The sequence below is a fragment of the Idiotropiscis lumnitzeri genome, chromosome 6 (genome assembly GCF_059441095.1).
Source record: "Idiotropiscis lumnitzeri isolate Australia: NSW breed Sydney's pygmy pipehorse chromosome 6, RoL_Ilum_1.0, whole genome shotgun sequence".
In the NCBI taxonomy this organism is placed as follows: Eukaryota; Metazoa; Chordata; class Actinopteri; order Syngnathiformes; family Syngnathidae; genus Idiotropiscis; species Idiotropiscis lumnitzeri.
In genome coordinates, this window is record NC_142396.1 from 8,130,660 (window position 1) to 8,157,173 (window position 26,514).

At 41.0% G+C, this 26,514-nt stretch overlaps 4 protein-coding genes across 11 annotated transcripts; 1 reads left to right on the plus strand and 3 right to left on the minus strand.

Annotated features, from left to right (window-relative positions):
• The first annotated feature begins 58 nt into the window (after positions 1-58).
• Positions 59-5,971, plus strand: best1 (bestrophin 1). 2 transcript variants are annotated; one of them, XM_088298918.1, is made up of 10 exons: positions 59-173; positions 256-521; positions 864-958; positions 2,087-2,320; positions 2,866-3,020; positions 3,115-3,192; positions 3,573-3,725; positions 3,787-3,867; positions 4,028-4,179; positions 4,606-5,971. In XM_088298918.1, the coding sequence occupies exons 2-10, from the start codon at positions 370-372 to the stop codon at positions 5,648-5,650; spliced, it is 2,145 nt and encodes a 714-aa protein (XP_088155044.1). In that variant the 5' UTR covers positions 59-173; positions 256-369; the 3' UTR covers positions 5,651-5,971. The 2 variants fall into 2 exon arrangements, with proteins under 2 accessions (XP_088155044.1, XP_088155046.1); XM_088298920.1 differs by having other exon boundaries at positions 99-173; positions 260-521.
• Positions 5,967-9,361, minus strand: fth1b (ferritin, heavy polypeptide 1b). Of its 5 annotated transcripts, XM_088298925.1 has the most exons (6): positions 8,613-9,361; positions 8,408-8,527; positions 8,214-8,327; positions 7,998-8,144; positions 7,719-7,844; positions 5,967-6,559 (listed from the first exon to the last, which is right to left on the minus strand). In XM_088298925.1, the coding sequence occupies exons 3-6, from the start codon at positions 8,313-8,315 to the stop codon at positions 6,401-6,403; spliced, it is 534 nt and encodes a 177-aa protein (XP_088155051.1). In that variant the 5' UTR covers positions 8,316-8,327; positions 8,408-8,527; positions 8,613-9,361; the 3' UTR covers positions 5,967-6,400. The 5 variants fall into 5 exon arrangements, with proteins under 5 accessions (XP_088155051.1, XP_088155049.1, XP_088155048.1 ...); XM_088298923.1 differs by having other exon boundaries at positions 8,214-8,527; positions 9,137-9,361; XM_088298922.1 differs by having other exon boundaries at positions 8,214-8,527.
• A 351-nt stretch (positions 9,362-9,712) lies between these two features.
• incenp (inner centromere protein) lies at positions 9,713-18,293 on the minus strand. Of its 3 annotated transcripts, none has more exons than XM_088299522.1 (21): positions 18,126-18,293; positions 17,114-17,277; positions 16,459-16,569; positions 15,790-16,373; positions 15,663-15,702; positions 15,215-15,299; positions 14,970-15,090; positions 14,861-14,891; positions 14,084-14,171; positions 13,835-13,975; positions 13,481-13,498; positions 13,016-13,125; positions 12,827-12,947; positions 12,643-12,753; positions 12,327-12,478; positions 11,757-11,856; positions 11,567-11,650; positions 10,657-10,692; positions 10,403-10,465; positions 10,136-10,286; positions 9,713-10,026 (listed from the first exon to the last, which is right to left on the minus strand). In XM_088299522.1, exons 2-21 carry the CDS (start codon positions 17,251-17,253, stop codon positions 9,848-9,850), a joined length of 2,466 nt encoding a protein of 821 aa, XP_088155648.1. In that variant the 5' UTR covers positions 17,254-17,277; positions 18,126-18,293; the 3' UTR covers positions 9,713-9,847. The 3 variants fall into 3 exon arrangements, with proteins under 3 accessions (XP_088155648.1, XP_088155647.1, XP_088155649.1); XM_088299521.1 differs by having other exon boundaries at positions 14,084-14,174; XM_088299523.1 differs by lacking the exon at positions 13,481-13,498 and having other exon boundaries at positions 14,084-14,174.
• Positions 18,294-18,871: 578 nt separating this feature from the next.
• pgghg (protein-glucosylgalactosylhydroxylysine glucosidase) lies at positions 18,872-26,306 on the minus strand. Its single transcript, XM_088297411.1, has 14 exons — positions 26,086-26,306; positions 24,859-25,130; positions 23,741-23,951; positions 23,241-23,676; positions 23,044-23,163; positions 22,784-22,915; positions 22,596-22,707; positions 21,705-21,777; positions 21,489-21,625; positions 21,275-21,408; positions 20,226-20,321; positions 20,064-20,161; positions 19,768-19,991; positions 18,872-19,528 (listed from the first exon to the last, which is right to left on the minus strand). Exons 2-14 carry the CDS (start codon positions 25,094-25,096, stop codon positions 19,449-19,451), a joined length of 2,091 nt encoding a protein of 696 aa, XP_088153537.1. The 5' UTR covers positions 25,097-25,130; positions 26,086-26,306; the 3' UTR covers positions 18,872-19,448.
• Positions 26,307-26,514: the final 208 nt, after the last annotated feature.

A 26,514-nucleotide genomic window follows, 5' to 3' on the forward strand; every position in this document is an offset into this window, starting at 1 on the left:
GCTCCAAACGGCTTAAGACATCAAGTGACCGGAGGTGTAGAAGCTCCACGCTCTCCTTTTTCTGCTCGCGCTTCTCTTTCTCCAACATTCTGGCTCCACGGAGCACGACCGTACGTTTCTTCCACTCCACACTTGCAGCCATGGCCAAACGTTTGCTTTTTCTCTTCTCACTGGTGAGTAGCAGCCGTGCTGCATTTCAGTCTGTCAAGTTGACCTCTTGTGGTTTTTGAAACGACACATTTCAAATGAATTCAGGTAGACAGCAGACCAGGGCGGCTGATCGCTGATTCGACGATCTGACGAGGCAACAGAGGCGTCCTTCATGTCAGGAAGGAGGAAGTCGGACTTTAAAAAGAAGCGGCAGCGGCAATGACAGTGACCTACTCCCGCAGGGTGGCAGACGCAGGCCTCGGCACTTTCTTCCACCTGCTCCTGCGCTGGAAGGGCAGCATCTATAAGCTCCTCTATAGGGAGCTCATCATCTTCACGCTGCTCTACTACTTCTTCAGCGTTGTTTATAGGTACCACTAAAAAGGTCTTTTCGTCTCCAAATATGCAGAACCATTCTTAAAATTGGGAAATTACTAACGATAAATTTCTGCCAGTGTTCACATTTTCAAATGATCACTTCTACGACATTCCTAGGAAATCACGATTAAAATGATTATGGATTACTCTCTGGGCACTTCTTACAGTACATTTATTCAATAGAAAAATTCTCTTCATTTTTCTTGATTTTTGCTTGCTAACCCATAAAAAAGTGTGACTCATATCTCAAAGCGCCACTGTATATTTCGACTATCATGATTTTTTTTTCACTTCATGAGAAAATGTGTTAACGAATGACGTCATTTCAACTCTAGGTTTGTGTTAAATGTTGAGCAGAAGAGACTGTTTGAGAAGCTGTCCATGTACTGTGACCGCTATGCCGAGCTCATCCCTGTGTCCTTTGTTCTCGGTGAGTCCCAATGATTTATTATTTTAAATATGCTTGGACAGTATTTCAAAATATTGCAGACGCACCATTCACCACCAAAGGCGATTGCAGTTAACCACACGCAGGTTGCAGCGGTGTGAACATAATTGACAAGAACCAAATACACAACACATACGTCACAGCCACTAGGCACACACACACACACACACACACGCATTGTGCATTCAAGTAACCTAATGAAAAATAAAATACAGAAGGACACCTGATTCCCAACACCACCCTACTCAGTAAAGGTACTCAAAAATACCCGCACATTATGGAACAAGTGAGAAAGGGGAACTGCGGTATTTACATCTTGAACTAGTGAGGCATTGCTGGAGACTTCAACTTCACGTTCACATCCGAGGGAATGACATCATGTATGTATCGTCTCACAGTGTCCTGGCCACAGAGTGTTCTCTAGCTTCAATAAGGCACGCAGTATACTTTCAAGCTTAAAGAGAATGTTCACACCTGATTGGGACTCATAAAGGTACTCAAAATTTAATGAATAATGTTATCAAATGTTGAGTTTTGCACTACAAAATTAATAGATAAATACTTTATATGTCTAGTAAAAAGACTGCCTTTATTTAAGATTTTATTTATTTAATCATTTAAGTTAAGTCTGGAAAGAATGCTAAAAAAATATTTTTTTAATGAAAATAACAAAAATAATAAAAATAATATTGTACATAAAGAAAGGTTGTCTTTATTTGTATTTACAAATAAAAAAAAAATAAACATTATTTTTAAATGTGATGTTAAAATGCACTTCCCATTAAGTGGCAAAACCTTGTGTCATTTTTATGTTAAGCAAGCTTGTCGGTATCTGCTGGATGTAATTATTCACGTAACTTTTAATGTAGTTTAGTTACTTTTAAAATCAACGAATCAGTAAAGGGACTAAGTTACTTTTTAGAAGCAAATAATCGATAATGTAACGAAGCGACTGTTTCAGCGTAACTGTGGCAACACTGATTACTTACTGGGCTGTGTATGAATCGCAGCATTATTTTCGCAGCATTATAGACGTTTATTATAGTGATCATGAGACATCCTTAAAGTAAAAACTCCCAAATGGGTTCCAACGTCAACATTGCGTTGCAGGTTTCTATGTGACCTTGGTGGTATCCCGCTGGTGGGGTCAGTTTGAAAATGTCCCCTGGCCCGACCGCCTGGCGTCACTCGTGGGAGGTCACGTGCGTGGACCAGATGAGGCCGCCAGGTTGACCCGGCGCACTCTGATGCGGTACGCCAACCTCTCCGGCGTGCTCATCTACCGTTCTGTCAGCACGGCCGTCTACAAGAGGTTCCCCACCATGGAACACCTGGTGCAGGCAGGTACGCTGTCAAACGGATGCACTGAACCCGGGTTTGAGTATGAAGCCTGGTTGAGGCGCGGTGGCGTCTTTGAAGTCAATGTAAAGTACACGTATTGTGTACTGGTGATGTGATTATTATGCTTAAAGATGTTTAGTGCCATTGCCATTTGAGGTTTATTGTCAAACTAAATGTTATGCCAAAGGAATTATGTGTTCTGAGCACTTGACTTTGCCTTGGGAATGTCTGGTGGCCTCATGCTAACAAACAAAGCAAAACGCCATAGACAGGCGAACTATTAGTATCTAATCTACAGTATATGACGGTGCTGTATAAGTTTTACTTACTGCACTATAAAATAAATAAATAAAAAAGAAAAGAAAAGAAAAGAAAAAAAATTGTTTTTCAATTAAATTACCGGACGGACACCCCTGGCCTTTTATTTAAGGAAATAATGGGATTAAATGAGGACGTTTCTCGGGTGTATTCTTTTTTTTTGCTGTTAGTTCCAAGCTCTTTGCAGTATTTTTCATCTTCTGTCTTCATGCATTTTGTGTGGCCATCAGGTTTGATGACATCTGAGGAATTGAGGAATCTGGAGGACTTGCCCTCCCCTCATAACAAGTTCTGGGTTCCCTGCATGTGGTTTGTCAGTCTGGCTTTACGGGCTCGGGCCGAGGGTCGCATCAACAACGACGTGGCTCTCACCGCCATTCTCACTGTATGTGCTTGTCCAGACTACCGGCAAGAACAGCTTAGACAACATTTACAAACCATGTTTTTGTTTTTTGTTTTTTTTGTTCTTCACTATTTAGGAGTTGAACAGTTTACGGGCAAAGTGCATGAAGCTGTACGGATATGACTGGATCAGCCTGCCTCTCGTATATACTCAGGTTCTCTGCAATTAGAAGGAGTATAATATTTGACGTGACAAAGCTCTATTTCAGACCGTTGAAACTTGGTCTCATTTGTTTGATGACCTTGGCTTAGTGATGGGAAAATGAAGCTTCAAATTTGCTTCATAAAACAGTTGTTGTATTTTTGAGTCCTCTAGATGGCACTGTTTAAAAATGGCAAGTCAGTGTGCTTTCAGACCAATGTTGATCAGAGAGTGCCATCTACAGGAGTCCAATAATACTACAACTGGTTCGTGAAGCAGATTTGAAGCTTCATTTACCCATCACTACCTTGGCTTTAGTATGCATGTGTTAAACTTTATTATTGAGACATGAATGTAAAAAATGTCCCTACTTGAGTTGCATTTGTTGTTTAGGTGGCGACAGTGGCGGTCTACAGCTTCTTCCTGGCTTGTCTCATTGGTCGTCAGTTCTTGGATCCGGCCCAAGGCTACCCTGGTCACGACCTGGATTTCTATCTACCTGTCTTCACATTGCTGCAGTTTTTCTTTTATGTTGGCTGGCTGAAGGTCTGACGCTATAGATGACATCATCGAGTCTAGTCCGCATCTGATCTGGTCCTGCTTTCAGGTGGCGGAGCAACTTATCAATCCTTTTGGCGAAGACGATGATGACTTTGAGACCAACTGGCTCGTCGATCGCAATTTACAGGTTTTGATGCGATGCGAGTGATGTGCCAGATTTCACATTGATTGGTCCAATGAAATGTGAACGTCGCGATTGAAAAACAGTTGGCAGACAAACACTGCTTTAAGTAAGAACAGAGGATGCCGGTCACTGTCAATACCAGCTGTGTTTGATTGTTTTGCAGGTCTCTTTGTTGTCTGTGGATGAGATGTACGACAGCCTCCCTCTGGTTGAGAAAGACATGTACTGGAATGAGTCGGAGCCTCGCCCTCCCTACACTACCGCCAGCGCTGATCACCGCAAACCGTCATTCATGGGTTCTGCTCTGGATATCAGGTATGCCTAATCTGAATGTCAAGTCAAAAATTGTATGTGGCGCCCCCCCAACTGTCGACTGAATTTGACAGGCTCACACTGCAAACATGGCTCACTTGTTTTCCGCGTTTGGTCATGTAATGTTCGAGCCCTGGTATTATATTGCCTCCTGGTGGGCAAGGCGGGCACACCAGAAGGAGCAGCACAATGAATTAGGATTGCAGCATAAAATCATGACGCACAAACTGTTTAATTTTTTCATTCTATGTAATTACGATATTAATTCCACAATTTTATAAAGTACCAAATAATGGCGTATTATTTTTTTATTCATTAAAAAAAAAGAAATCACAAACATTTTTGTTTTTCGAGGGGTGGCTTGACCTCGACTATATCGTGGATCTGGATTCTGAACATAGCTTATTGTGACGTCGTTTCACTCTATAGTGTTCCGAAAGAGGAGATGGAGTTTCAGTCCAATTTGGAGCAGATTAAAGAAAATGAGGAAGCCAACTACTCCACGCCGCTGTTGGGAGGTCTTGGTCGCTTCCTGGGTGTCCAGTCCCCCAGCTTCCCTCGCTCTTCTCGGGTCTCTCTCCTGCGGCGCCGTCCCGGAGCCCCTTTGAGTCGCTTCCCCCTTTACTTGCACCCAGAGGCTCCATCGGTCACAAACCAAGCCCGCCGGCCCTTGAACGCAGAGCGAGATCAGGATTACGCCTTCTCCGGTCTGCCCTTGTATGACAGAGCAGGCTTCTACAGTTGCCCCCAGACGCCAATCCACTGCGTTCCCCCGGCGGTGCCCCGACCTCGACCTGCCCGGCGGCCTCAAAATGACTGGGATCGCAGCTGCAGCTCCCTCGCTCCTCCAACGGTTGGATCACAATTTCTACCCCCCGACACCCCCAATCACATCCCGCCACCATCATCGGCTTTTCCCTGGCTGAGCGAGAACGGCGACGCGCCCTCCGCCCAGGCCTTCTCCTTCCCAGACCCTCCGCCCGAGCTTTGTCCCATATCGAAACTCAGGCGTGGGCATGGCTTGCTGTCTCGCCGGCCTCCACCTCCATGCCTCACGCTGGACACCTTGCCGTCCGCCGACAGCCAGGCAGGACCCCCGAGTGCAAGAACAACAGGAAGCGGGGGGGAAAGGGTGTTCTCGTTCACCCCGCCCTCTCGTCACGGACCTGCAAATCCAAATAATCCCAACAGCAGCTCGAGCAGCATTAATGTGACAAGCAGCAACGGCGCTGGCACAACAGGAAATCTTAACACCGCCAATCTGAGTAGCTTTAATAACTTTGCCGCCAACGATAAGGTGAGCAACGGCGGGCTCAATACACTGACCGCTCCCAGCTCGACACCTTCGCAGCAAGAAGCCAATCGGCAAAATTCCCCCAATGATTCCGGAATCTCATTGGCTGAAGGAGACCTGCTGGGCGTGCTAGTAGAGAGCGGCGGGAACAAAGCAGCTCCGAGCAGGAAGCAGGAATGAGAAAATGCCGTTTGTATGTCACATGCCAATCTACACGCAGAACTATTTTAGGTGTATGGGTGTTAAACTCAGCTGGAGCCTTATAAACAACAAGTATAATAAGTAATCTCCACTTCCTGATGAGTGCTTCCAGAACAATTAACCTACTTGTGAGGCACAAAGCACCTTAAAAGATTTCAGTGTTAACCTATGGGGAAGAAACAATCACAAAGACTAAATGTGGATTTTTCAAACTTCCAGGCCTTAAGATTGTGGATTCTATGCCTTTTTGCGTCACCTTGAACAGAGCTTTTTTAATAAAACACTAAACATGAAATGGTATTATGTTGCTTTATTTTCTTCATACAAGGAAACACTTAAGTACATTTAGACTCAGTGCAGAGATGATCATGCCACCGCTGCCTAACATACAATGTGAAGTGACCATTTTGCTCTAAGTGGTTTACAATAAATAGTAACAGTTGATTATAACAGCCAAATATATATATAATACAGCCAGAAATTTAAGACAGTTTTAAAATGATTTTCCTGAGCAGTGGGATCTGGATTTGGTTCAACATGTATTCATAGAATACTGTAACGAATTGGGTTATCTGCTCTTGTGTTGACGTTTGAGTTTCGCTGAGTTGTGAGAGAGAGAGAGAGAGAAAGGAAGAAAGAAAGAGAGAGAGAGAGACTTGTGATCTCAGAATAACAACCATAATGAGGGAGGAGAGACAGAGGACATGTGGACACTCGGTGGTAAGTGACTTAAATGGCCTTCTTGGCCAAAGTGTGTTTGTCAAAGAGGTACTCAGCCATGCCGTTCTGCGGCGCGCCCATGAGCTGCAGGTTCGAGATCCAATCAGCGAGTTGCTTGATGGACGTAACCTGCTCATCCAGATAGTGCGTCTCAATGAAATCACAAAGCTATGAAGGAGAAAACAGAAGAGAACTCCTATTACTCAAAAGTCAGCTAGTTTAATTAATTTCAAAAGTTGCGCTTGGTCTGGGAGGGGCCCTTTTACATGAGATGGCAATTGGTAATTGGTTTCTTTATTGGAACTTTTTGAAAGTCACCGAACACTGACCTCTGCTGGTCAGAGTTGGACATTACACCCTATCAAATTTTCTACATTTGTTGGAACGTTTACATGTTGATACATTTTCATTTACGTTATTTATAGTACTTCACGCGTAAATAAAATGTTGATGTACTCTCTATATTTTTCAATGTTCTGTACAGAACTGCGAGTTCTGAAAAAAACGGTGATAAGAGATTGGATGAAAACATTGCCGTTATCTTTTTTTTGGCCCATATCTCCCATTTATTCCCAAGAGGCTATTGTTTTCATTTCTTAGCATTTCTGGTGGTTGCACTGTATCTATTTGTTGGGTTGTTTTAGAATGATTGATTTTGCCAACGCACTGTCGTGATTTTTAACAAATTCGGCAGTTCGATGAAAATTCCAAAAGACATCATGGGCGTGTGTTTTTTTGTTTTTTTTACATGAATGGATGGGTGTAGATTAAAGTGGCCTTGTCACACAGGATGTGATGATATCACCTAATGGAATGAGACAAAAAAAAAGAGCTGAACAATCAGTCTTCTTCTCCATTATCAAGGTCAATACATTGGGACTTTTGCTGTACCATGCTTACAGTATTACATATTTGTGTAATTTATGTGCTGCCATGTCAATCTGCCAGGGCCTTCAGAATCAGTTGTACTTGTAATGAAAATATTCATTATGAAAGGAAACCATAATTATTCTAACAACTCTGTTTGGGTGTACTGATTTATGTTGTGAACTGTATACGGCTGCCGTGATACCTTAAATTCTTAATGAGGGTTAATACACAGTCCACTTGACGCACAGTAGCCCTGACTGACACCTTAAAAAGACAAACTGGATACCCGAAATAATACAACGACATTAACAAGAGGAATATTAATTAATTAAAACCTCTCTGACACCGTCAACATACATCCACAGTGAGCATCAGGATCTTTGTAAAAACAGATTGTGCAAGTGTACCTATTGTGTGATTGGCATGCAAATCCTTCAAGTGAATGCGTGACACGTACATGAGGATCGTTGTGCTGCGTTGCCAATTCATGTAGTTCCAGTAGGGATTGATTTACACTTTTCTCCAGCTGCAAGGCGGACTCCAAAGCCTCCAGGCCACTTCCCCATTCATCTCGGTCAGGTTTCTTTTGTGCACATATAGAAAGACACTATTGGTTTTGGATCTTATTGCACATTTATTCTACAATAACAAATGGGGTCAGGGAAACAAGGAAGGATATGTTACATTAGCCGTGAAATTCGTGTGTTAATATGAAGAAGCGGACGAGGACACGTACCTTGATATCCTGCAGGAAAATCCTGCCCCCCCTCTTGTTCTGGAAAGTCAGCAGCTTCTCTGCATGCTCGTGCTCCTCTTTGGACTGGCCACTAAAAAACTTGGTGAAATGTGGCAGAGCTTTATCATCCCTCTTAAAATAATATGCCTAAAATGAGAAGAAAATCATTACTCACAGATGAGAAAGACATGTTATACTGATTGGGGAATATCTTACCATCGAGAGATAAACATAAGAGGCATACAGCTCAAGATTTATCTGCTGGTTAATGGCAGACTCGCAGTCCTGGTGGAAATTTTGCCGGATTTGGGAAGCCATCTCTGGACTTGTCTTAAAAGTGAAGAGCGCAAAACTGAGCTGACATTCCAGGCTGAGCTCCGACTGGTTGTGAAAATGCACACTGCAGACACCTTGAGTACAGGAAAAACAACTCCTCAAATCAGCTGTAGGCCCCACAAGGACAAAAGGGGAGACGCTCTTCATGTCAACACTGACACATACAGATGAAAATGCCCCCTCTTCATCCTCACCTGTTGGTGTCAGAAATGTCATTTAAGTGACACTTAAACTCAATAAATGTGAGTTTAAAAAGAAACTACAGAAATAAACACATACTCTGCTCAGAAAAAGTTAGGAATAGTCAGGTTCAGGATGAAATTCAACGTAAATTCCTCTCTAACCTTCAGAGTTAAACTTAATTTAACCTTCACTAGAAGGAAGTTGAATTGGTCCATCTGAGTACCCAACACCTGTGAGTATTCAGTTCGTGGTTAGAGAACAGAAAATTTTGTAACACTGAAACAATGATAGCTGGAAATGTGCCTGGAGTGCATTTTAGGTTCATCCTAAATTTCCAAACGTTTTAAAAGTAGTGTATAAATGACAGCTGTTTAAGATCATATGTAAACATGCATTATTCTCATTTTATTTTAAGGAATGTTGCCCGCCCATAAAGTGAAAAGAGACGTTCTAATCTAAACTATAAACGCCCCTGAATGCCACCTTTACGACGATGTTACATAGGTCAAGGCTGATAACCTCATTTCCAGCAAAACTGCCTGCCTCAACTGAATTTTGCGCTAAATAAAAAAACCGACAGCTCCAAACATTAGAATTCCAATAATGAATGCATCTTCTACAATCTACATCCTCTTCCACTTGCTCCAGGAATCCACAGAATAGCTAACTGCGAACGTTCCGTTCAGACAAGCAGATTCGCCTTGTCCGCGTTTCTCATCAAGAAAATTTGATCAAGTATTTACGAGGTAATATTCCTTTACAAGAAAATGTTCCGTAAAGGGCACTTAGTCAAAACATGGCATTCCGATTAATCTCGTGTTTGTGGAATATGAGTTAAGCATTAAAATGTCATCACAGTTGCTCAGGGGTCAGATAACGACCAATCATGGCTCAGTTTACAAAAAAAACCCTGATGAGCCTTGATTGGCCAATACCTGAACAATTGTGACGTCATTTTCAGTTGACAGAAGTGACAAAATGGCCACACTTTGAGATCGCTAATAACGGTTGGATTTTCTTGCTTAACTCATGTTCCACAAACACAATCTTAATCCATGTTTAGACTATTTTAGGTGCACAGAATTGCAAATAATTTTACGGGGTTGTCTTTCCCTTTAAACGCAATAACTTCATTCAATGCTACATCTTTGAATACTGCACTAATAGGAAAAACAAAACACAAATGCTAACAAGTGTCAAGAATCAAAGTTTAATATCCCAAACATTTTCCTGCATAGACATTCAACACTTGTTTTTGTAAAAACAGACAAGAACATTTTTATTGGAAAGAATTTCAAATAGAGAAATGTGTACAGCATGATATCATGACATCAGTATTTGTTTGCGTTGGGGGGTGAGTGCCATACAGCAGAGCTGGTGCGTTTAAAGTAGCGTGGCTTGCTCTTGTAAAACAGGTTCTCCAGTTTTGGTGGCTCGATTGTTCCAAAGAAGCGGTCCAAGTCAGGAGGGTTGAAGTACTGCTTCATAATTATCTGCTGGAGATTGTGACCTGATAAATAGAAGATTAATGATTAATAAAGATTCTGATATCGTTTTTTTTTTTTTGTCACGCCCCAAGTTTAGTCTTATATTGTTTAAATGAGACATCCTATGCATACCTTCTGCCCAAGATGGAATGGGCTTTCTTGGAGCAGATTCATCATCAGTAGAATCATCACTGTTTTGGTCCATTCCATAGTTTTCTGGATTTTTGGACGTCACAGTTTTGTTGCCACCCTTTGGAGTAATGGAGTACGACTGTGGTGATTTCTGTCCAGGAGGAAACACACTTTGTGTGAGTGTATAGAAAAGATCTCAATGTAGTGTACAATGAAATGAAACTTGAGGACTTTATGTTCCTTGGATGCATCATTTTCCACAGTTACCTCAATATCCATAGTGACGTTGTGGCCGCCGCCTTTCGCTGCAGGCGAGCTCATCACAGAATGCTGCAAAATGAAAATGAGGCCAAAACATGTCCATCACTGATGTTTAACATACAACAGAGTCATGAAAAGAAGATTTTTTTTAAAAAAGAAGGCCAATTAATAATCTCTTCATCTTGGGAGAATGCTACAATATAATTTAGCAAATCCACCAAGAGCATGTTTTTGGTTAAAGTAAAAGTAATTGACTGTACCTCGATATCCATGGTCACATTGAGGGCAACAGCAGTCTAAATATAAGAAGAAGTGACCGGGAAGAAAAAAAGAGAAATCATTTGATAAGATATTAAATGCACACGTCAAACCATATAATAATCACAAATTGGTAATAATTAATGTTTAATTACCAATAGACTGTTTGCTGTCCACAATTATTTGTAGCATAATTCTGGTTTGAGTCTCAAACGGAGCACCAAAGGGTGTTTCTTGTACTTATTGCAGAGGTGATTCTAGCAAGGTGACTTTTTTTAAGCTTGGGGCGGGACACTATATTCTAGTGGGCACTCTATTACTTTGTTATTAACAGATGTTGTCTATGGCAATATCATTCGTGTTCTTGACATATATTGGCATTAGGGCGGGACAATAATTCATCAATATACAGCATGAAAGACATCTGCTCAATCTCAACAGAAATAGCGCTCAATATAATATAACAATAATAATTATGATGGAACCTTTGAAAACACATGCTTCAATGCGCTTTGACAGCCCAACTGGAGCAAATCTCAGACCATAAACCTCAAACATAACCATACAACAATGACTAGAACTCCAGGAACAAAAAGATTTAACCACGCATGCCCCCCCACCAGGCTGCACTCATTCACAAAACTACCGACATTGGCATGCGCTGTTATATCAAGCACTCTATTCATACCTGCGGTTGTTGGTGAAAAGTGGAAGCGAGAGGAGAGGTGCGCTTAATTCCCAGCCACTCCCCATTTCAAACACACGCCCAAAACTATTCCTCCCTTCACCCCGCCCTCATAAAGCTATTAACCCCAACAACAAGAACATTATTTCATCAAGGCGGACCAGTCATATGCTGGCAGGGCGGGCATGACCATGGTGCCACCCTCCCCAAAATGTGTTTATATTCACCTTTGCATTGGCAACTTGTTTAGCAGCAGCAGCCTCTTTGTCTTTCGCAGCCTTCTCCTCTGCAGCTAACCTCTGCTGCTCCTCCTGTCGGAACAAATGACATAAAAGCTGATGAACCCGATTTTTTTTTTTTTTTTATCTTAACTGAAACACCACTCCATCCTTCTCCATGAAAGCCAATTATCTTCACCTGTTTTCTTTTCACTTCCAGTTCTCGTTGCTCCTTCTCTCGAGCTGCTCCCTCTACTTCCCGTTGCAGAGCAAGAGCCTTCTCTCTTTCAACGCGCTCCCTGGAGAGACGACGGCAGTAGAATTAATAGCCAGATTTCTCACTAGCCTGACAACGACAGCTTCTACATAACATTTTGGTTAATCCCCCCCCCCCCCCCCCCCAATGTAATCCATTGATTCGTCTCCACATTTTTTTCAAATTATTGACGACTTTGAAATGTTGAAATTGACTGGCTTTCTGATGATACAATGTTAATTGTTGAAAAAAGCATGCCGTTTTTGGCGGCTCCCAAAAAGTGACGATTTTAGAGGCACGAGGAGAAGTGACATTTGTCATACGGTTGCCAATTTTAATGTTCAATTCTCTTGTTTTATGCGTCTGTTTTCCAGTAAACTTCAACTGTGTGTCTTAATACGTTTAAAACACTCGTGGTCTCGCTAACTGCAGCTTTTCATCTTTTGCTGCTGCGTCTGGACCTTTCCCGACATTCAAAAGGGAGCTCACTGTAAAACTTAATTAAAAGACGACCTTTCAGCAGCAGCTAGGCGTTCTCTCTCCAGCTCCCTCTCCTGCTCTCTTTTCAGCTCCAAGGCTCTGCGAGCTTCTGCCAGCTTCTTAGCTTTCAATTCTTCCTCCTTGGCCTTCTTAGCCAGCAACTCCTGTTGGCGCTTTTCCTCCTCCTAAATTTGAAAAAAAAAAAAGAAAGACAATTCAGCACCAAACAAATGGTGATAGGTGAAAACATGTCAATCGGGGATGGGGTTACTGCTATGTGCTACAACTTTTGTTACAGTGACACAAAACAGGTTTCGATGCGAAATGACACCAAAAATAAAAATCTTACCGCTTGTTGAATCTTCTTCCTCTTAGTTTCTTCCTCCAGCTTCCGTTTCTGCTCAAGTTCTTCCTGACGTTTAATGGCAATTCTTTTTTTGGCCAGCTCTGCTGCCTGACGCTGCATTGATGCACCACCATTGAGCAATCACGACACGGCACAGCCAGTCCAATTACGCTCACGATTTGCTCACCTTATCATTTTTCTCATCAATGTGGGCCATTTTTTGCTCAATCTTTTTCTTTTTTTCCTCTTCCCGCAGCTCTTCTTTCACTTTGGCCTCAAAAACCTTTCTCAGCCTCTCATCCCTCTTCCTATGGGCCAAAAACAAATTAAGCTGACATATCAAATCACAGAGGCAGCGTTTTTAACTGGACCAGACCTTTTGAATTCCTCTTGTTTCTTCTTCTTCTCCTCCTCCATTTTCCTCATTCGCTCCTCTTCCTGTTCCTGCTTCTTTTTAAGTGCTTCCAGCTTTTGCCGCTCTTTGGCCTGTAGAATTTGCGGCATCAGAAAACAAAAACTGAAGTTAACCATAAAAAAAAAAAAAAAAAAAAATTGTTTTTTAGTTTTCTATGTGAATTGCTGTTGTGTTAGGATGCAAATAAAAGCTAACAAGCATTGCAATCTCAGAAGAAGATTCCACCGATTAACAAGGACATTTTGGAAACTGGAAAGTCCTCACAAAGGTGGACGCAAAAATGGAACTTCACTAACAGACCTCATTTCAAGACAAATGGAAGGGTGTACACACAGGTTAGCAGGTGCAGGAAGGGGGGCTTTGGTTTAGTAGTGAATGAGTAAACACTATCCCCAAATCACCAACACACAGTGCTCATGCACTTACCACTATATTCATGCTCATCTGGGGAGGGGAGATAAAAATAAATAAATATAGCAATGCAATGACTGATTGCTACACTAAATTATTTTTGAAAGTGACAACACGCATAAATGTATACTGAAAATGACATTTGGTTAACTGCATGACTTCAGACTCAAGTTACATTTTATAAATTTGATATTACGGTTCTTAAACTAAATATGCTCAAATACAAAAACAGATCTACACTAAAACAGCGACAACAAAACCATGTACGCTGCCACTGTTTCGTTGAATACAAGCATACAAAGGATTCGTCGGCTGTGCCATCTTAGCACGTTTTTTTTATTCTCCGTGATGGCGGAAATTAATACTGACCTTTGAATCATTCTTCAGAGGAGTGGCGTGTTTAATGAAGGACTTGACTACATTATTGCGGGTGAAGGAATTTGGAGTCATCATCAACATCTGATTCTTCTGCACAGTGTGAAGAAATGATTTCATGTTTGGTCTAAGAGCCTGTAAGGGTGGGTGGGGGCGGAGCACATAGAAAACTGTCATTTTACAACAGATTTTTTTTTTTTTTCAAAGAACTCTCAATTGTGCATTTTTAATCAAGCATATTACACTCTGACTCTTCTTGGGAGGGGAGAACCTCTTCAAAGGACTTTCTGCTGTAGTGTAGGGTGCTTTGCGCTTGATGCTTTTTGTTGACCTACTGAAACAGGAACAGGTAAAAAAAAAAAGAAAAAAGTGAAGTACCTCTTGTAGGAAAGAGTCATTATCATCATTAGCTACAAATGCGTGGTGGTTGATTTTGTGAATTTATGCTGCATTTACATTTCTATGGTTCAGGTGACAAAAGAAATGCACGGAATTTGATATGCTCAGATAAAGATTAGGCCTCTTTCAAATGTGGTTCAAAATCTCAGAACTAATCAGACACTTGCCAATGCACGTGCAGAGTGAATGCACGATCGGATACAAACCATCAGTGCAAGTTTCTTTTGCAGAGGGCATGGCTTTGATTCCTACCAGTGCCCCAAAATGCAGCTAGTAACAGGCCAGGCCAAGCCAAACAATTCATGCAAGTGACCTGCCGTGATATGGAATGTTTCATACTTTATCATATTAATTGTTGTCCTATTCTGTGTTGTCACTGTCTGGTGTTGCTGCTTGTGGAGTTACTTGCATGCAATTTGAGCATCTGCCCATAGTGGTTGTTTCACATATTCAGTGAACGAATACAGATACTGTGGATATGTGTCAATTTCAATGCACATTGAAATAGAAAAAAAATCATTCAGCTGAAATTGGTCACTTGAAACTGCATTGTACTTTGTGTATCAAGCTGTAGTGGGTTATGAGTACACGAAGCCGAAAGCATTAACGTGTCTAACTCACCTTTCACTAGCCGGTGGAGTCTGTTTTGAGTCTGGAAAACGATTTAAGCGCTTTTTATTTAGTATAAATAAATACATAAAATCAAAGACAGAACAGCATAAGCAAATACCTGCTGTCTTTTGTAGATGGTTCCTCTCAGGGGTAAAGAGTGAAGGTGGGGCCAGTTTAGGAGAGTTTGCTGCCACAGAACGAGTGACACGTGCTAAGCACGGCTGCTCACTCACCATTGTCTGCAAATATATATATATTTGTATGGCACAAGTTGAAAGATAAAGAAAGAAAAATTGACCTCATGATAGATCATGTAGGAAATTAATGCATGTATCACTGTCAGGTCCATGCATTAACACTTACCAGTAGTGGAGGAGAATCATCTGAGCTGGAAGTCGCAGCAGATTCAGGATCTGCAGTCACAAGTTCTGATGTTCTATGGTGGTCACTGACAACGATAATTAAACAAATTAAAAACTAATGAAAATTATTCAATACATTTATTATTCATTCAATAAAACACTTGCACTTAAAAACACACTCTCTACCTCAAATAAAAATCTTAAAGGGTAAGTCAACACCAAAAATTGGTTGCAATAAAATGTTCTCTACACCTTCAGTAGACTAAGCGTGGAATTCGGATTATCATTGCATTTGCGAATTATGAGTTAAGCTCGATTTGGAAAAATAAATAATTGAGACTCAATTCAAAATCGCAATATCTGTCAGAAAAACTGCAATTAAACATTTTACTGAAATCATTCAGGTGTTGAATATATGTTGGAAACAGCATTTTTTTTTTAGTACTCACAGTTCATCCGTCTCTTCCATGGACTCGCAGGAAGAATTAGCTACAATCAGAAAAAGTCATAAGCTACAGAAACATGCCTGACATCATGGACAACGTGTAGAAAATTTATTAACGTTTTGGTTCTCACCATCGATGTTGCTGCTACGTGAGGAGTTGGCCTTGCGAGCCGCCTTCTTCTTCAGCATGGATCGCTGTGAGGTACGGCACCGCAAACCGCCGAGTGAGTGCCGCACCTTCAATGAGCATCTCACAGAACTCCGCCGTGAGCTTCTGCCTTTGTCGGCTATCGCAATTTTGGCGGCGGTGCGTCCCGGAGAGGGTTTGGGCTCGGTTGCTTGGTCAGCAAACAAACGCTCCAATGCAGGGATGCTGACGACAACGCCAGGTGACGGTATCTCAACTGGAGAGTCATATGACTCATCCGGCTGCACGTCAGCGTTGTCCACCTCGCTATTTTTAGCCTCGTCCTCAACCTCCGCCATCTCTGGCTTTTCATTACACTCCTCGACAATGTAAGAGCTTATATGCGAAATCTGGTTTCCATCCTCCGCAATCGCAACCTTGGCTTGTTTGGTTTTGCGAGTCGTGCGTTTTGGCCGCATGCTGGTGCTGCTTTCAGTCGCAGAAGTGTCCGCAATGGCTTCTTCAGAAATGAAGTCCAGTGGCTTGACGGTGGAGCCGCGAAGATTACTACGCCGACTCTTTGAGAACCTGCATCACAACAGGCAATTTAAGTCACATTACAGTCGGCTTCAATGAATACTGAAAATGGCGACTGAGTCAAAGTACAACAAACCTTCGTCTGACTTGAGCTTCTTCCTGCCGGCCAACAGAGACGCGCTTCCTGCGACTATTCTTCTTTTGTGACGGCGTTTTGGGCATTAATTCCGGTTCCGAATTAAAATCCCTGCAATTTAAAGAAAGCACAATTGGCAGAAGTATCAACCATTTGTTTATGCTAGTGTACCTATTTAAAAACATAAATCTAGTTCCAATACAGCTCAACTAAAAATAATTTGCAACTTTATCAAACCGTTTTTTATTCTTCACCCATGTTGCCATCAGAATTACGCAGCCTTACAGAATACATGCACCAGCAGTACATATTCAGGATACATGTTTTAAAATGGTATCTCAGTACGGCTACATAAAAAAAATAACTTTACAGGAACCTTTCTTATATAATATTGATTATTCTGCCGGATTACATTTTTAATGCGAGGAGAGAGACGGCGCAAATACAATTGTTTCACATGGCCGTGAATCAAGCCACGCATTGCTGCAGCATGGTCTATAAATGGTTAGCATGTCTGCCTCACAATTCTTGTGCTTTAGCTTTGGATTGCAGGTGCAGGTTTCAAAGCACTGATACTTTTGACAACACTATATTATGACAACAATAACCAAAGAAATCAGTTTTTTATTACATGATTATATTATTTTACACTCACCTTGAGAACATGAGGTTGGCCTCTTGTTGGATTTCCTCAAGCCAAACCATGTGGACATTTTCAATCTCATTCAAAAAATCTTGCGTTTTAACCGCAAACATCCTCATCAGAGACTGCAAAGAGGATTTCACCGAGCTCATGGTGGCAGCAGGAGGGTTCTCTCTCTGAAACAGACCAAATTTGGGGAAAAAAAGATTTCGCAAAAGGAACAAAGTGGGGGTTATTGTGTTTGCAGATTGAAACACACATAATTTAGATTTTTTTTTCGTTTCTATTATCATCCAGTGACAACAGAATGTAAACATGAGGCTGGTAAACTGGTATTGATGTTGTAGTATTAGAGCACATTTTCAAGTCTGTGTGTAGTCTCTACATATATAGCCAGTAATACGATAGCAATTTCATGACATTATTAAAATATAAATTGGAAATGTGTTAAGTAAATAATTTTAGGTCAGTGCTTCTGATGGCGTTAGAGGAAGCCATCAGCTGCAGGTTTACTGGCCCGAGGGGCTCAACACTCATTTTGACACCCCTGCAGGGTAAACAATTAAGTCGAATTATTTTTCAAAGAATACACCAACAACACGTGTAAAAATTCACGAACGGCACAAAAACAAAAAGGTTACTACTGCTTTTGGGGAGAACAAATTTTGGTGTTTGGTTTAACAGAAGCAGATGACAGGAAATCCCTTCGTTAATCACGCTGCAAATCGTCCACAAGCAATCGAAGAACCAGCACAGACGTCGAAATAAATACAATCGGATATTTTAATTAAAAGAAAACAATAACACTCGACGAGACAAACTTCGGATTCTGTTTTATTCACGCGCCCTGGCCTTGCCTTTGTACATAGAGTAACCCAAATACATAACACTTATTTAGTCATTTTGTCAAGTTTAACACTGACACCACATTTCACAACAGTGAGTAGCGAACATTTCTTTGTGCTGGCGGCAAAGGTTTGCCCAGAAGCTAACGTTGTCCCCAACTCAGTAAGTAATTATTTACCTTTACAACACGAAGAAAGGTCAACACAACCCAAAGTTTGCTCCACCGTGATCCGAGAAACCGAATATAATTATCTTATGGAAAAGCCATGCAATAAAATTAACGTCAGGCAACCCACGCCGACCGTCGACATCCAGTTCAACCTCCACACTGGGAAACTAGAAAACTGTTTAAAATTTCAAACTGCTTCAGCCAATCGGAAGGGGGGTTATGGTGACGTCATTTTCAAATTTAATGTTCGTTTTATTTACCACGTACTTTAAACCGGGCGGGTATCTCGGAGACAACGGCATTCGAAGCGAGCAAACGGTCGAATCTGAAACTTAAATCTAACAAACCTCTACAGAAAATGTAAAGGCGGGGTGTGCCCAGATTTAAATCGACCAAAAACGCACACGCCAACAAACTTTACTCCGCCCATTCTCATTCGTAAACAGTAACATTTTGCGGAACCTACGGGCCTCGTGCGCTTTTTATAGAAGTGGCCAAAGTACTCATGCTTTATAGTTAAGTATACCTAAAGATGCGCTGCTTGTGTAATAAATAAATAAATTATTAAAAAAAAAATTACAAGTGATACCCAGTTCACGTGAAAAGTCTACGTGATGAAATCGCTTTCATTCAAATTGATACATCTCAAACAGCAAACAAGCTTTTGTAAGTTTGTAAATAGTTTTTTATACCAGACTACAGTTGGGAGTAATATTTGGGTAGTAATTCACAAGGAAAAAAAAAACAAGCACAAATGTATTTTAGTTTTATTGAGGAAATGTAAAATTGACAAAAAACAGGATATTGTTAACAATCCTGACAGATTTGAATAAAGCCGTATTGTATTGTTTTGTTTTAAATGAAAAAAAAAACTGACAAAAACATTAAATAAACTTGTTGTGCGTGTCAGCTGAAGTTGATCTTCACATGTCAATTGAAGACATTAGTTCACAATTCTCACAGTATGTGATAGTGTGCCGGAGGGCGAAGGAGTGACTGGCAAAAATGGGTCAAGTGCCCAGCTCTGTACAACGGATAGCCAAAGCTGAAATGAGGGCGCTAAATGCTAGGGAAGGGCTGACCCATGCCAGGGGCCCAAGTGTGTCACTGGGCTCCATTTTAGCCACGCCCCCCCAAAAACCCAACAACTGAGAACTCAGTGCTAAATTGTTCTAAAATGTTTTCAGCATTTATCTTCAAACATAATTAATGAATTAAGAAACAAATCAAGAAATGAATTGACAAGGTCTTCAAACAACTACAGTGAATATGTTAGACATATTTTTTTTAATGACTTGGGTTTGAGGCAAACACAAATTATTGTCCAATTATTCAGAAAGGCCAGCAGAAAGACGACGAAAGTTCAAGTCTGCAAACACATCCAGGCTCTCGTGGAAATGTTACTGGCTGCCCTAAAAAGACAGAACATAATATCAATTAATAATCCATCAATTACTAAATTAAACCGCTATAATCTATAATAGAGCCTCATTGTATGTTGTGAGTCAAAAGACAGTGAGACTACTTTTTTCACCCCTAGTGTTAAGGAACTGGCATAAAAAAACATATCTGACCCAACTGAATTCTATTCATCTCATTTAGATACACTATCTCAACGATGCCTTGTTTGTGATTACATTTTGTGAGTTACCTGGAGTTAAAGGGATTTTCGTCCCAGTTGCCTTGAGGACCACCTGCAGATCACACATCTTAGCACTGGCAGCACCGCCTTCCTGTTCCCTCAACATGACGCACACCTCATCTCTCCGAAATAGCCAGTCCAGCGGATGGCCCAAGTAACTGACACCACAGATGCGAAGCTCACTCAGGTCATCAGGTAGAAGTGGAGAAAAAGCCAAGCATTCCTTCTGAACTCTAAAAATAACAACACATTTTTATATTGATTGATTTGATTCAACAAGCGAGGTGGGACGGCTGATGACTGACCTGAAGCCGCTGTAACCGAACACAACCGCTTGCAAGAATCCTCCCATCCCCGTAAGAAAGTTGACCGCGCCCGTACCGTCTGATGATTCGCTCCACACCTGCAAGGCCATCACACATGACATCAGTACGCCCTACGGGAGTTTGTGCAGCCAAAAGCGATACCTGGAACGGCCCTTGGATGTTTCTGAAGCACTTCTCTAGCAAACGTTGAGCTTTCTCTGCATCCCCCAGTTCCAGCCAACCAATCGCAAACATGCCCTGAACGATGAAGAGAGCAAAGTTGGCGCGTGTTCAAGAGCTGACCGGAAGAGGAGTTCCACAGAAGAACCTTGGTTCACAAACTCTGGGGCAAAATTACTTTCAGACTATTTTAATTACTGCAATGGTACCTAATAAAATTAATCACATTCCATTTAAAAGTTGGTAGAATCGGCATTTAACATTTACAAATTTTAGAAAATAAACAGTAACAACCTCCTTTTGCGTCAGGCAGCAGCGCAAGCTGCAGGTGGATTTCTAATTGGCTATTGTTCTGTTTCATATCACAATCGTGAAATCCGTTACTTGGCTAAATTTGGTGAGATTGCTCCCGTCTGGTTTTGATGAAACCAGTGATTCTCAAAGTGTGGTACGAGTGCCACTGGTGGTACGTGGGCTCCGTCACATGGTCCGCAGCAAAATCTTCAAACAGCATAATGGTAAAGTCGGTTCAATATATTTTTTGAACATCATTACAAGTTAGTTGAATTGAACTTGTACATACAAACACATTTGTAACAAATCATTTCAAATGGTTTGTTTTTAAACATTTATTAAGGTGCAATTTGTATTGAATTCTGCAATACATTTTGAATCATTTAAATACAGTTTCAATTTTCCTATATTTAAATTTAAGAGCAGTATTTTATTATTATAATTATAATTTTGTATTTTATTAAGTTTTTATATTATAGCTAGGAGGATTTGAACGGACTTTAATTGTGGAAGGGGTGGAGTGCTAAAATGTAGTCATTGTCAGTCATTTTCTGAGCAGATCAGGATGAAAGAAAATCACTCTGAACAGTAATCACTCCACAAGATAATTGTTTTCTCAACCAGGGACTTTAAAAGAGCTTAATCAGAAAAAAAAAAATCATTTTGGAACTCTAAAACCAGGAAAACAAACTGATATGATATATTATTGGAGTCTAAACTGTGGAACTGCGCCTCACCCACGTCATGGCTGGACCATGAGGATCTGTGACTATTTCATAAGCTTCAAGGTCATTTCTTCTAATCTCAGGTGACATGGGCAGGCCTAGAGGATAGCTCAGCATCACAGTATCAGCCTGTTTCACTGGATAACCTGCATGCAGGACAGAACATACACAAATATGTGATTTCAATGTGTATCATTTTGAGCAAGGACAAATGTAAAAGAAATACCTCTAGAATAGCCTTCAAACTCAGGATGGTATTGAGATTGTTGGTCAAATTGGATATGGAGGTTGTCCGCCACATCTTGCCATTCCTTTGGTGCAGGATGTTTGAGAAGATCAGCTAATTCCACAGCAAACTGCAGACTGAAAACGAGAATATTAATGCATCAGGCGGGGCGATTACAACTCAACATTATTGAATGGAAGAATGCAAATGCGGTACCTTAATTTAGCCACTGTGTTCGTGTAGACGGAGTTGTTGACATTTTGGTAATACTCATCTGGTGGCATGACACCTAAATTAATTAAAATTAATTAACTATTGACCATTTAACCAGGTAGAAGTACTTGTATGATTTATCCTAGTTGTCCCATGTTGCAGCTTTTATGCAGCAAATAATCAGAGCTGGGCACTTGACCCTTTTTTGCTGGTGAGTCCCCTGGCCTTATTCATAAAAAATTGTCAGCCTTGACCCCATTTTATTCTTTCTCGCCACTTCTTAATTGTCCTGTACATGCCTGATATAGCACTTATTTGTGTTTCTTGATGTGTCCATCAACATACACATAGTCTATCGCGTGAATAGCTGCCTCCATGACTTGAAATGCGTTTACAGTAAAACCATACCAAGTCACAAATCACCTCCCAAAGCCATACGGTAATGCTATGATTAAATAGATTGTAAGTGGCTCGGATAATATGAACATTATTCTGATGTGTGCGCCTTGGCCACATGGGGGCTGTATAATACGTACAAAATAAATAGAGACACATAGAGAATAGTTTATAGCTGAGTCAATTAGTATTTTTTCACAAATCATAAAAAAATATATGCACGTGTATCGTTATACTGTCTTTCTACATGTTTTGCTTCGTTTATGTTCAAATAGCCATTGCTTGAAGGGTTGTAACACCGCTATCCGCAAGAGATAGTGAATAGCAAAAATCCACGTACAATTGATGTAAACTCCAGCATTGATCAAAAATTGTAAATAAAAAAATATTTTCTAACAAAATCTGTGGAGAGGTGAATACGGCGTATACCTAGACATTGCAGATTATTGATCAGTTAACCTAAAACAGTCGGGATACTGATTATCATTTGGCCTTTACCTAAGAGATGATACTCCCGGTCGTCTGGGCTCCAGGTTACCCTGGAAACCCAGTAATCAGCCACGCCCCATATCAGCTGACTGCCCTGTCCATCTGTGAACATTGTCACATCCTGTAACAAAGAGCCGAGTCATTCCGAGTTTATCTGAGGAAACGTGAGATGATGAGGTGGCGGCTGAGCAGCAAACCTCAGTGAGGTAGAAGTAATTCTGGAAAGCCAGTGCGACATCTCCGTTGATGTGAATCTCTTGTCGTCCATAAATGTCTTCAGGGCACATCTCCCTCCCTGACACGGCACTTTGCCATGCCAACTTCAGCCCCTGCATACAGGGAACACCTGGATGCCTTACAATAAATCCCAAATACAGTATTGTCTCACAATCAATTAGAATGGAATACTGTGAAGAAGTCACACAAGTCATCTTATGACAAGTATGCTTCAGCATACCTTGTATCCTTGCTTTTGAGCATTGTATTTTGCTCCATCGATAGTCTGCACCCGATATTCCAGTGCTGCACGAGCCATCTTGGGGTAGAATAAAGCTACAGTTGGAAATATCCAGATCTCCTGTTGTGTTGGACATCGCTGTTAGGTGAAATACCAGAGTGAAAAGGAACAGTAGACATTTGCGCTATTGTTCCAACCTGGTCCCAAAAGACATGACCCCAATAATCCTGAGCCTCCGAGCCATTCGACAGGCCACCTGGACTGACGCCGCCAAAAAAGTTGGTTGTGTCGTGGATGGAGGGAAAAGCACTGAGGAGGTAGAACATGCAGCCGATCACAGCTTTCAAGAGGCGCTCTGACCCGACAACCTCCACTTTGCTTTTTAGCCAAAGTTCCTTCCACGCCGCCTCGTGAGCGCGACGCAGGCCACCTGTTGCCATCAGCTCCAAGCCTTCGTCAAAACTGGCCTCTGCGACGTCCAAATAGTCAGCCACCGCCACAATGAAGCCCCAGCGCTCCTGGCATTGCTCAGGCGGCAGCGTCAGGCTGAAGGGAATGGGGGTCCAGATGAGGTGAACCGTGGGACAGGGACCTCCTGGGAACTCGGGGGTGTGTATTTGACCTTGAATGTGGCTAGAAGACAGAAACATGTTCATCTATGTTGGAAAAGGATTAGATTTTTTGGGAGGAAACTCACCTGCCACCTCTGTAGTCAGCAGAAGCCTGAAAATCAATGTCTTTGCTCTTTGGGGTGAAGGAAGTGGCTAGCGTCACTGTGAACGCCACCTCTGAGGTCACATGGCGTGCCAACAGAATCTCCATCACCATCAGGTTGGAGTGGTAGCGGTGACAGTAGAAAGATTGGGAGACCGTTACGCTGGGTAAGGTCAGTGTGTGTGTGAAAACACCTGTTTGAGAAGCAACAGGAAATCACACGCTTTTTATGTATACAGTCCTCATACAGTAGTGCGGTAAACTGTTACTATTTATGGCGAATAGGGACAGAGCCCAGCTGCGAATCCTGAAAACATGTCATATTAGTAATTTTTTTTTTATGATAAAGAACATATGTCTGAAAGCGAGGGCTTCTCAATTATGAAAAACATTTTCTTTCATGATCATTATTTTAGTAATAATTTAAATAACGATTATTTAAACATTTTTTTGCTCCAAAACAAACAAAAAAATGTAAATGGAAACAATATCAAGACACAACAAATTTATTTTGGCTAAAATTAATAAAAAAAACTCAAATTTATTATTATTATTATAAAAAGGTGAAAATACATAAATAAATAAATATAAATTCGAGTATGGTTTCCCTTATAAGCAAACATTTTACTTGCTTTAAACTTCTAACTAGCCATAGAACTGTTCTAACATCAAAATAAACCATTTCAATAGAAGGCCCTAATTTTGATCTCAATTATACTCACTATAATATTAGACATTGTAAAATTTGTTTTATTATTATTTATTTATTTATTTCTACGATTATGCCAACTTTGTAATCATTGAGTATAATAATCTTAATAGAATTTTGATTAATTGCACCCTACTCTGAGCATTAGTATATCATCTGTTTACATCTGCTGCTCCACTGTTTTTACTGAAAGGATTAAAAAAAAAAAAACGCAACTACTGATGCCAACCGTTAGCATGACAACGGCATTTTGCGAGACAAAATTGCTTATATTATTATAGCCTTGCTGAATGGGAGAGGCTTGAGCCCACCCTTAACACTAATGAGGACAAGCCCTTTAGCTAATGAAGGGATTAATAGATAATTTAAAACATAGGTACTCAAGTGATAACCTGTGTGGGCATCCAGGCTGTAGGAGTCTTGACCAACTTCCTTTGTCTGTACGGTCACAGCTAGAGGACAGGGAATATCTGCACGGTGGCAGTCCCCCTGTTCCCCATTGTACACACCACCCATGTGCATGGTGTTGTTGTACACCCGCCATCCCAGGAGGCCGTTGGCAAGCGGAGGCAGGAAGCGGAGGTCGGTGGGGAGAGAATCGCTGGTGAAGGTGTAAGGGTCACCGGACATGGGTAGCTGGTGATCGTCTTTAGGGGAGGCTGAACTGTCACATAAGGATTATCATTTAACATGTTAGTGCTATTTTTTGCATAAATTCACACCTGAAAACATGAATGCATCAACTTTGAGAAGATTAAAGGGTAACAATATATACATTTATATATAAAGTCCACGGGTGACAAACTTGTTTTTTTAAAATGAAGCTGAGCTTCAGAATGGGAGTGGTACCAGAAACTTGAAGGGAGGGCATAACCCAATCAGAAACCTGTGTACCCCCAATACAGCTCCTCCAGCATTTTAATTAAATTAATTTTCAATTTAATTAATTATTTCTGCATTAATTATATAATTGCCCCGCGTTGCATTGTTTCATGAATTTATTTATCTGATTTATTTAATTCCACAATCAATGAATGAAACAATCGATTATTTAATGACAATTTTAATTAAACATTTCATTTATTTATTTAATTAATTTTGGCATTGTCAGTCCTGCGTAATAAACTAATTTGCGCAGTATGATTACGGATGGTCACGTGGCATAAGAAAGCACACTCAGTTACCTCCTTACTGTTTCTCATTTGGGTGTTTTATCATTGTGTTTGTGTTTAATGTATGTAAGAATACGTCGTCATGCACGCTCAAGCAACACCCCTTATAACGTTTTCCCAATTTGATTGTTTTATGCCTAAAAGTTTGTGTCATTACACAAATCAAGATTCTATTACTGCGTTAGTGTAGTTTAGATTTCTAGATAGGCCTACATACAAATGATGGCGTAAACCGAGGAGCTACTGTGACTGAAAATGAAACATACGAGAACAAAGAGCAAATTGACTACACAGTACAGTGTGCAATACATTGCTTTCTTCTGTCATATAAAACCCGAGCTGTCAATTCTCAGCCTAATCCATCGTACATTGTTGCATTTAATAGTGAACTAACAAATGACTTGATCTGTTTTCCTTGAGGTTATAGCGGAACTGTTTCTCGCTCACGTGATCAGGAAGCAGGCGGATCTGTTTCTGCCACAAACGGGAAAGTTGGGATATTATGGTATAAGTTGAAGTTTCGAAAAAAAAATATGGAGCTTGATCTGTTGTTGACTAGAAATGTTCACATACAAGTGTAAACTTCCAAAAGTCGTCCAAAATTGAGGTCAGTGGAGGAAAACTCCAAGTGTGCATGCAACTCACAAAATCTGGAGTTGGCTGCAGGTGAGTCACAAAAAGTGGCCTGGAGTTTTTGGGGAGGCAGGACCAGAGAATAAATCCATGCTCACAATATACAAACGACCGAGCACCCCTTGTATAGAGGAATTTTGTTTTTCTCTTCATTTACCAGCAATTTCCCCCGCATTTGCAAGGCACTCAATGGGTGAAAATGACAAACTTGAGGTAAAACGGAGCACCAGCAAAAAACGCTAA